Source organism: Xiphophorus couchianus, chromosome 13 (genome assembly GCF_001444195.1).
Source record: "Xiphophorus couchianus chromosome 13, X_couchianus-1.0, whole genome shotgun sequence".
In the NCBI taxonomy this organism is placed as follows: Eukaryota; Metazoa; Chordata; class Actinopteri; order Cyprinodontiformes; family Poeciliidae; genus Xiphophorus; species Xiphophorus couchianus.
The window spans coordinates 22083064-22093993 of record NC_040240.1 but is presented as its reverse complement, the minus strand read 5'-3'; the positions used below and the strand labels follow the sequence as shown (position 1 = coordinate 22093993).

The 10930-nt window shown below is 38.6% G+C and overlaps 1 protein-coding gene and 3 gene segments (V, D, J or C); all 4 read right to left on the bottom strand.

Moving 5' to 3' along the window:
* Positions 1-296: 296 nt before the first annotated feature.
* On the bottom strand, positions 297-1224 carry LOC114155977 (Ig kappa chain V region 3381-like). The segment is given in 2 exon segments: positions 297-886; positions 994-1224. Coding segments are annotated over 2 exon segments (390 nt in total).
* A 2173-nt stretch (positions 1225-3397) lies between these two features.
* On the bottom strand, positions 3398-5492 carry LOC114156277 (immunoglobulin superfamily member 2-like). The gene is made up of 5 exons (XM_028036622.1): positions 5377-5492; positions 4913-5231; positions 4726-4786; positions 4517-4616; positions 3398-4409 (listed from the first exon to the last, which is right to left on the bottom strand). Exons 1-5 carry the CDS (start codon positions 5426-5428, stop codon positions 4075-4077), a joined length of 867 nt encoding a protein of 288 aa, XP_027892423.1. The 5' UTR covers positions 5429-5492; the 3' UTR covers positions 3398-4074.
* Positions 5493-7700: 2208 nt separating this feature from the next.
* Positions 7701-8553, bottom strand: LOC114155978 (Ig kappa chain V region 3381-like). The segment is given in 2 exon segments: positions 7701-8050; positions 8158-8553. Coding segments are annotated over 2 exon segments (387 nt in total).
* Positions 8554-9067: 514 nt separating this feature from the next.
* Positions 9068-10253, bottom strand: LOC114155989 (immunoglobulin kappa variable 2-29-like). The segment is given in 2 exon segments: positions 9068-9924; positions 10068-10253. Coding segments are annotated over 2 exon segments (360 nt in total).
* Between the last annotated feature and the right edge of the window lie 677 nt (positions 10254-10930).

Genomic DNA, 10930 nt, shown 5'->3' with positions numbered 1-10930 from the left:
AAAAAAAATCTGACCTTGCAGTGACAGTGCAATTCTTTCTCTTCTTAGCAGGTTTTTATAATTCCATTTATGTGTTGGTGCTTCCATTTCATCAAAATATTTTCTAATATTTTATATTAATTCATAATAAAAATTAAATGATTTTTTTTTATCTGCTCTTGGTCAACTGCTTTGTTCAACGTAATGTTAAATGTGAACATTATTAACTTTTTAAGATTTGGTATAAATTTTAAGGTTTTGGTGAAACACATGCCATATCAGAAATTTCAGCATCATTTGATTCTGTTTTATTAATTGGTTTTGCTGATATGATTCAGTCAGGTGGGATTTTTTAAGCATACATAACCTACATTATCACTGTTATGGAAAAGACTAAGAGTCTAGATGAGGACTCAGTTAAAATTGAAGTTGATGTTTTAAGTAAATTTGAAAAGCATAATCTGCTACATAAAAAGTCTGCTTGTATTTGCAGTTAGTTGCTATTGCAGCTTTTTCAGTCATTTCAGTTCCTGTTCAGTTTGACTGGGAGGTTTTTGTACGAGACATTTTCACTGTGGGAACACCCACTGATTGTTGACGTTGTGGTAACTCTGACAGTAATAAACTGCAGCATCTTCAGCCTGAACTCCACTGATGGTCAGAGTGAAGTCAGAATGTGATCCACTGCCTGAAAAACGACTTGGAGTCCCTGATTCTTTAGTGCTAGAAAGATAAATGAGAATCTTAGGAGTTTGTCCATCTTTCTGTTGATACCATGCTAAACAAGGGAAGGAGCTGAGGTGAACATGAACATTTTGACTGGTTCTACAGTTGATGGTGACAGATCCTCCCAGTCCAGCTCTCACTGCTGCAGGCTGCTGAGTCACTCTGACCTGACCTCTGACCTCTGAGGACACAGAGACAAAAACATGCAGCGGCTTCATGGTTTAGTCAGCTTCATTTCAGAGGGACAGATGTTCATAGAGGAGATGAGTTGGATTCTCTGGACTTTACCTGTGAAGCAGCAGCAGAGGAGAGTCCAGATGAGGATGCAGATCAAAGTCATGTTTGTGATGAGGAGGATTTCTGTGTCTTCTGTTGTGATGAAGGACAGCTGTCAGTCATCCAGTGTTCAACTGTCAGGACTATAAACTCTCCCAGAGCGCTGGAGCATGGAGCTGCTGATGCAAAGTGGCTCTATGGAAATGCTCTGACTGACTGCAATAGAAACTAGGATCAATGGACCTTACCAAGCTCCGCCCACAACCGACCCACGTGACCTCAAGTCTCACAAGCAAAGCCTGGCAGCGCGTTGTTTCTATGTAAACATGACTCGATTAGTGCGTCATTTCTACCGGATTTTCACAATATATCTGCTACTAAATGGACAGAGGAACTAACAAGTTCATGTCATCATCTGGGAGGAGGTTACTGGTTTCTCAGTCACAAGCTGGTTGCAAACCTGAGGCCAGCAGGTGTCAGTCAGTTATGGTAGATCTGAAATTTGGTTTGATGACGTCAATATGAGAAGCTACAGACTGATAGGAGGAACCAAAGAGCTCTGTAAAGGTAAAGGCAAATCTTATGAAGCTGGGATATTATTAATTTAATTTCACATAATTACCGCGGTAGAAGCCATTTGTTTGTTAAAATTTTATGAAATATATTTGTTTTATTTAATGTTTGTTGTGAATGACGTAAACTCACAAACGAACGAGGTAATTAGTCCAACGTTGAAAAACTACAGCGGCTGTAATCCGCCACAGCAAAGGTAAACAAAGGTAAAATAACCCGAACAGGTGATCAACTCAAAACCACTCTTACCTTTTTACTCTCTCTTTGTAGTTTAATCACACCTGTTACCGTGGCAACCGCCTGCGCCCTGCAAGACGAGCAAAGATTACGTTAAAAACATAACATTCAGTCCGTTACGATATCAAGTTTCCAGGCTTGATATTTATTTCTCGATTAATAATCAGCGCTTCCCTGAACACAGAGATGGTTGATTGACTAGCTGTACTTGGTGCTAACGTGGCTAACAGGAGTAACAGTTTAGTCCAAAGCCTTTTCTGCTAAAATAAAATCTTTAGTGTATGTCAGATACAGACACATTGCATATTGATCTGTTTAGCTAACCTAAGACTGTGTAGCAGACAGGCTTCAAGGTGTAGAAGGTGTATCAGTTCTGCCTTTATGCTGTATTTAGCTAACGGGAAGCTAAGTGTGTTTGTGAGATGGCCACGCACGTGACCAGGTAGAATGGGCATCAGCCAATGAAAAGCGGCGCCTCTGGTAAGGTCCATGTGATGCTGCTTTGAACATTTTTAAAGCATTTTTTCAAATTGTTAATGTTTCTCCCACATTATGTTTTTTACATCTTAACTGACTGTTTTTGAGCAAAACATGTTTAGTTGTGTTTTATATCAAATTTCTACACTTTTTCTTTTCCATTTTTTTTCCTAGTAGTTCATAATCATTTTAGATATTTTACACATCGAAATAGAAATGAGAGATGAGGAAATTTTAAATTTTCACTTTAAAATAACACAAACAGTAAGTGTGCAATTTTAGTGCAACTTTTTCAACACCCTTTCTTTACATTAACACATTTTTACATATTTAGAGGTATGTGTCTAAACAAAGGATATTTTGGCAAGTGAACATTTTTATGGGGGGCAACTTTTCTGTCATTTGAGATATGGCCCTGTCCTTTGAATCATTGCATCAGTATAATGCAAACTTATACTGATGCAAAGACTGAACATCCTTTGTTACAGAGTTATGTCTTCTAATGAAATAATCAATTTTTAAATATGTAAAAAAAATCTCTCTACTTTTTCAAAGTTGTAATTGTGTAAAATATTTTGTTAATCAAGGAGGCTTTTTGTCCTTCCAATTAATCTGATGATCGCTTAAAACAGGCAGATGTCAAGATCCAGCTGCTTCATGAAAATTTGTGTACATCTATATGAAGGTTTTGGTTAAGTGATTTCTGCAGCAGCTTTTAGCTACAACTAGCTAGTTAGTTCTCATCCATAGTCTAATTTACATATTATGCTCTATGAATATGGTTCTATGAACAACTTCTGTTTCAGTGCAGCAGATCAGTTCCTCTATAGCTGAGGGAGGATTTTGTACGACATTATATCACTGTGTGACTGGAAAGCTCCAATTTCAACCCAAGGTCAGGGCTGATATTCTCATTTTTCTTAATCATTGTCATTGTAATAAATTTGATGACATCCTGAAATCAAGTTTCCAGCAGAGAGTCTCACCCTGAACCAGGAGCCCCAGGATGGTCAGCAGTAGAGTCAGTGACATCATCATTGTGCTGCTGGTGTGTCAGTGGCTCTGAAAGGCCTGGACAGCCACTGATCAACTCTGACCTCTTAACAGCTGGGAGCAGAGAGGCAGGACACATATTCAAACACACACAGTGACATGGAGCTAAGCTCATCATGTAATTAGATTTCTTAAGTGCTGTGAGATGCTAATTACCTTACGTTATCCACGTTATCCAAACCACCTGCATGTCCCCCAAGAGCGCACAAGTCCAAATAAGGACAATTACGTCACGGGACGTCAGACAAAAACATGCAGCTCCCAGTGTGCAGTAACCGAGACCCTCAAGAGAGACCAGTGTCTCTAAATTGAATCTGTAGCTGATTTTACCTTTGCTTTCATGTTTTCTTATTACCAGCTTCTCTGTTTCATTCTGAATGTGCTTGATATTGTTTTAAAGTGGACTGATTCAATTTTATAAACAATAAAAGTTTCACAAATGCTTCTGAAATCTTATGATTGACTTATTCACATTATTCACAAGAAATATGGACAATAGTCTTACTGGCCACCCCCAGCTCTTGTCCTAGGACCTTTGGAAAAAGGCTGACATGTGACTGATTGGAAGAATGAGCATAGAATATGGATGAGGAATGACAATATCTGTTGTAGAAAATGCAATATCAATTTACATTTTCTACAACTGCTTTTCTTTCCAGTAACATACATTTACATATGTCAGTGACAAATCTGTGCAGCTGCAGTTCAGTTTCTGTTCAGTTTGACTGAGGGAGGTTTTTGTATGACTGTTTTTCACTGTGTGAACACGTGCTGGCTGTTGGGGTAATGAAAACTCTGACAGTAATAAACTGCAGCATCTTCAGCCTGAACTCCACTGATGGTCAGAGTGAAGTCAGAGTTTGATCCACTGCCTGTAAAACGACTTGGAGTCCCTGATGTCCGAGTGCTGGCGTCATAAATGAGGAGCTTAGGAGTTTGTCCATCTTTCTGTTGATACCACCCAAAACGGTGATTGCTGTTGTAAACATAAACATTCTGACTGGTTCTACAATTGATGGTGGCAGATCCTCCCAGATCAGCTCTCACTGCTGCAGGCTGCTGAGTTACTGTGATCTGACCTCTCACCTCTGTGGACACAAAGACAAAGACATGCAGCATCTTCATGGTTTAGTCGGCTTCATTTCAGAGGGACAGATGTTCATAGAGGAGAGGAGTTGGATTCTCTGGACTTTACCTGTGAAGCAGCAGCAGAGGAGAGTCCAGATGAGGACGCAGATCAAAGTCATGTTTGTGATGAAGAGGATTTCTGTGTCTTCAGTTGTGATGAAGGACAGCTGTCAGTCATCCAGTGTTCAACTGTCAGGACTATAAACTCTCCCAGAGCACTGGAGCATGGAGCTGCTGATGCAAAGTGACTCTATGGAAATGCTCTGAATGACTCACAGAGGGAATTTGGATCCAATTGATTACATTTAAAAATGAAAGCTTTTTGGCAAAAATGCAACTGAATATGTTGAAAATAACATGATCTCAACAAGTGTATGCAGGATGGAGAGGGGGGATCAGTGAACTGCATCAGACCCGTTAGTTTAATTTGACTGAGGGAGGTTTTTGTACGATGGTTTTTTACTGTGTGAACATCCACTTGCTGTTGATGTAGTGAGCACTCTGACAGTAATAAACTCCAGCATCTTCAGCCTGAACTCCACTGATGGTCAGAGTGAGGTCAGTATTCCCAGAGTTTGATCCACTGAAACGATCAGGGATTCCAGAATGACGGGTGCTTGCGCATTTAATAAGGAGTTTTGGAACTTCTCCTGGTTTCTGAAGGTACCAGTTGAAACAGTGATTTACACTTTTACTGACTTTACATTGAATAGAGACAGGCTGTCCTGGAGCAACAGACTGAGATCCAGGAGTCTGAGTTATGGTGACTTGTCCTGAAGATCCTGAAAACACAAAAAGACAAAAACCTTCCTGAAGAAAAATCAAAGTTGAATAAATTCTATCACCATCCAAATTGAAGATGTCATGTCATAAATCCTGGAGAACATGGCTACATTTTAACACAAAGTTTAGAGCAGAGAGACTCACCCTGAACCAGGAGCCCCAGGATGGTCAGCAGTAGAGTCAGTGACATCATCATTGTGCTGCTGGTGTGTCAGTGGCTCGGAAAGGCCTGGACAGGCACTGATCAACTCTGACCTCTTAACAGCTGGGAGCAGAGAGGCAGGACACATATGCAAACACACACAGTCAGTCACATGGAGCTCAGCTCTACATATCATCAGGTTTCCTCCTCACTGCTCAGACAGTTGTGATAAATTAAAATAGTGGAAGAAAATGCTATAGAGTAAAGAGCTATCTTCATTTCCTCCATTTGTAATTCTGATGTGCTTCATCCTAACACTTTTGTATGATATTATTACAACATTCTGATGTTTTTATTTGAAGCATGTTTAATATTAGATCTTCTCCTCCACAAACAACAAACCAAAATCTTGAAGCTAAAGCTCAATTATCAAACACATTTTCCTAAACTCTCGTTGAAGTTAAACTGTTGACATCAACACTCAGATCATTTTATTCATTTAAGATCTGCAAACTGTTTGTATGAAAATCTAGTTGCTTTTTTCTTTACATTGTGGCTGTTGCTATTCCAACAGCAACTACAAATAATCTTAGGATTTGTGTCAAATTATACATTTTATGATTTTTGTCACGTGATTCTAATTGATTAATTGATTATAACATTAGTGCTAAACATAGAACTAAAACAAGCTAAAGTAACTTGTGTGATATTTTTAAATGCTTTAGTGAAGGTTTTGTTTCTTACTACTATCCATTTCTTCATCAAATTAAGTTGTTTTTTTAAGTTATCCTATCTTTTGTCAACCAAATAAGCTTTATATCATTCAAATTAGAGTGATGCTGTACATTTTACTCATTTATTTTGAAACGCCTTCATGAAAATTTACGTGTATCCATGTGAAGGATTTCAGAAAAACTATCAGTTTCTGTAGCTGGAAGCTGCAGCAACATAGTTTCAGTTCAGTTTGACTGAGGGAGGTTTTTGTATGACTGTTTTTCACTGTGTGAACACATACTGACTACTGATGACATGAAAACTCTGACAGTAATAAACTGCAGCATCTTCAGCCTGAACTCCACTGATGGTCAGAGTGAAGTCAGAGTTTGATCCACTGCCTGTAAAACGACTTGGAGTCCCTGATGCTTTAGTGCTGGTAGTATAAATGAGGAGCTTAGGAGTTTGTCCATCTTTCTGTTGGTACCAGGCTAAATAGGTGCTATGAATATTCTGACTGGTTCTACAGCTGATGGTGGCAGATCCTCCCAGATTAGCTCTCAATGCTGAAGGCTGAGTCACTGTGACCTGACCTCTGACCTCTGAGGACATAGAGACAAAAACATGCAGCAGCTTCATGGTTTAGTCGGCCTCATTTCAGAGGGAGAGATGTTCATAGAGGAGAGGAGTTGGATTCTCTGGACTTTACCTGTGAAGCAGCAGCAGAGGAGAGTCCAGATGAGGACGCAGATCAAAGTCATGTTTTTGATGAAGAGGATTTCTGTGTCTTCTGATGTGATGAAGGACAGCTGTCAGTCATCCAGTGTTCAACTGTCAGGACTATAAACTCTCCCAGAGCACTGGAGCATGGAGCTGCTGATGCAAAGTGACTCTATGGAAATGTTCTGAATGACTCACAGAGGAAATTTGGATCTAATTGATGAAATTTAAAAATTAAAACTCTTTGACAAAAATGCGACTAGATATGTTGAAAATAACATGAGACTTTTCCAAAAACCTCTTTAGTGAAGGTGTGTAGTGAAGGTACTTAAATAAGTCAGGGTATTTTTTTTTATGAACTATTTCTTGCAGATATGTTTTTTGTAAAAAATGTCACTCAGTTTTGTATCATTTATATTTAATGCAAACTTAATGTTATTAACAGGGACTGTTCAATGTTTTATTCATGTTTAAAAACAGATCATTATACAGTGAGAGGTGTCAAATGTAATTTGTTGACTTCTATTTGATTCCATTTGGATACTGTGAAAAGCAAGGACAAACCGATTCATTTTCCAACTCGTTTTTCAGAGTTTCTGTTCAGTCAGACTGAGGTAGGCTTTGTATGAAGTGAAATCATTTCATCTGGCAATGAGTGGATGTAAATCCTGAGTATTTATGGGAAGATGGTGATTGAAGGCAGCTGCACCTTAGCAGTGTCAACTCGATACTGCTTCTGTAGTCAAGGAGGAAATTGCCTAGACTATCAGTTTCCTCATGGAAGGAGATGATAAAAGAAGATCTACTGGTCTCAACAAGTGTATGCAGCATGGAGAGGGGGGATCAGTGAACTGTATCAGACCCGTTAGTTTAATTTGACTGAGGGAGGTTTTTGTACGATGGTTTTTCACTGTGTGAACATCCACTTGCTGTTGATGTAGTGAGCACTCTGACAGTAATAAACTCCAGCATTTTCAGCCTGAACTCCAATAATGGTCAGAGTGAAGTCAGAGTTTGATCCACTGCCTGTAAAACGACTTGGAGTCCCTGATGCTCGAGTGCTGGCATAATAAATGAGAAGCTTAGGAGTTTGTCCATCTTTCTGTTGGTACCAGGCTAAACGGTGGCCATTGCTGTTTACATAAACATTCTGACTGGTTCTACAGTTGATGCTGATAGATCTTCCCAGATCAGCTCTCACTGCTACAGGCTGCTGAGTCACTGTGACCTGACCTCTGACCTCTGTGGACACAAAGACAAAGACATGTAGCAGCTTCATGGTTTAATCGGCTTCATTTCAGAGGGACAGATGTTCATAGAGGAGAGGAGTTGGATTATCTGGACTTTACCTGTGAAGCAGCAGCAGAGGAGAGTCCAGATGAGGATGCAGATCAAAGTCATGTTTGTGATGAGGAGGATTTCTGTGTCTTCGGTTGTGATGAAGGACAGCTGTCAGTCATTCAGTGTTCAACTCTCAGGACTATAAACTCTCCCAGAGCACTGGAGCATGGAGCTGCTGATGCAAAGTGGCTCTATGGAAATGTTCTGACTGACTCCAGCAGATCAGTCTGCTGTTGATCAGTTAAACAATCAATTTCTGCCCAGAAATGTATTATTCTGGACAGAATAATACATACAGGAAGATACAGTTTTAAAGTCCCTACACTGGCTCCCTGTAGCTCAAAGAATAGACTTTAAAATACTGTTAGTTTAAAAATCACTGAACGGCTTAGCACCACAATACATCTAAGATCTGCTGTTGTTGTATCAACCTTCCAGACCTCTCAGGTCTTCCGGTTCTGGTTCTGCTCTGCATCCCCAGAACCAGAACCAAACGAGGAGAAGCAGCTTTCAGCATCTATGCACCACAAATTTGGAACAAACTTCCAGAAAACTGTAAAACAGCTGAAACACTGACTTCCTTTAAATCTAGACTAAAAACCCACCTGTTTAGGATTGTATTTGAAACGTAATCAATTACAAATTTATTGATGGAACTTTACTTAATATTGTGTATTGATTGTTGATTCTATGTTGCGTTATGTGTTTCTGTGTTTGATATGATGTAAAGCACTTTGAAATGCCTTGCTGCTGAAATGTGCTATACAAATAAAATTTGATTGATTGATTGATACATACAGTCTCATAATTGTGGTCCTAGAAGTATCTCCATATAATGCAATTAACCTATAGTCTGGATTCATTCTTTCCCATCTTATGTCATTTTTCTAGGCAATAATGTTTTCAAACATTCATATGGTTTCAAATATTAAGCAAAATATGCTTTAATTGTTGTGTTTAAATCTTGAGAGATGTGCTAAAGTATAAATCTATCTAGTCTACTGTTTTTTTAATTCTTACTTTTGCATTTAAAAATACTAAAACCAACACTTACAAGCTATTATGGGTTTATTTGATAAACCTGTTTGCACTGTTTTGTTCAAAAATGCAAAGTTTGATTAAAATGTCATAGAAAAGTAAAAATGCTTGCTTTTGTTACAGAACAAACATAAAATTAAGCAAGCGTAAGGCATAAAAGGAACAGTGAAAGCAAAAGGATTTATCACACAAAACGTAGAGCTAGCAGATCAGGTTTCAGTTGAAAATAAATAAGCAGCCAAAAAACCTGGCTTCGTTTTGGAGCTTGTTTTATGAAAAGAGCTGAAGTTCCCAACACCAACTAATTCTAATAATCTGGTCCTTGATTTGTATTAAACTTTTCTTTTATTCCCTACATGTACAACTTGTTTTTCAGTGCAGCTGTGGATCAGTTTCTCTGCAGCCGTGAGGTTTTTGTACGACGTTGTATCACTGTGTGAACGGGAAGTTCTCATCATGTTGACAGTAATAAACTCCTGCATCTTCAGCCTGAACTCTGCTGATGGTCAGAGTAAAATCAATATCATATCCACTTCCAGTGAAACGATCAGACACTCCAGTCCAACGTGAAGAAGCGGAATAGATAAGGAGCTTTGGAGCTGCTCCAGATTTCTGAAGGTACCAGTGCAAATCATCATCAACAGGTGAACTGGCTTTACAGCTAAAGGACACAGTCTGTCCCGGAGTAACAGACTGAGATCCTGGAGTCTGAGTCAGGGTGATGACTGCTGAGGAACCTAAAAACATGACACAGAGAGATATTGACACAAATCTAGATCAGAGAAATATTATCAGGATTCACATGTAAAGGATGGTTCATTTGAGTCTTTTTCATTGACAGAAAAAAGAATCCCAAGAAAAGTTTCTATCAGAGTCTCATCCTGAACCAGGAGCCCCAGGATGGTCAGCAGTAGAGCCAGTGACATCATCATTGTGCTGCTGGTGTGTCAGTGGCTCTGAAAGGCCTGGACAGCCACTGATCAACTCTGACCTCTTAACAGCTGGAGCAGAGAGGCAGGACACATATGCAAACACACACAGTCAGTCACATGGAGCTCAGCTCTACATGTTCTCTTCTAACATCCTGGGTCTCTATCGCTGTGTTCTCTGAACTGCAGATGGTTTTGACTTTTCAAATAATCTACAAAAGTACATGAACATACTAAGTAAAAAGAGAGAGGAAATAGACCAGTTAAGGCCATATAAGCAGCTTCAACTAAAACTTGTAGGACAAGTGAAGAAACAAACCAGTCATAAACTTTTAAAGGTAAACAGCATAGTTTCAAAGTTGAACCAAGAATACCAATTTAGAATACCAATTCATCAATTACTTCTGTTATATCTGAGCTATAAAAACATTTCACATACACCAAGGCTACTTTTAAATAAATCAGGGAGTACTTTATGGAAATAAATGTGCCATTATGATTTGAATTAAAAATACCTCTGAAATTTGAATGTTGTATATTTATACTTAATTTTTCAGTGTTAAAATACATTCATAATATATACTTCTGAAAAAGTAACTGTTAAAAGTAAAGTGTGAAAATTCTGAGTATATTTTAACACTGAAAATGGAACTACAAATATGCAACATTCAAATTTCAGAGGCATTTTTGATTCTAAGCCTGATGGCACATATTTATTTTTTATGTTTTTAGCTTTTAAAAATCTTAAAAATTCTAGTTCTCCATGTTTTGTGTTCAGAGAGCCGTGTCTCTCTACAGTCAGAGGTTTTTGTAC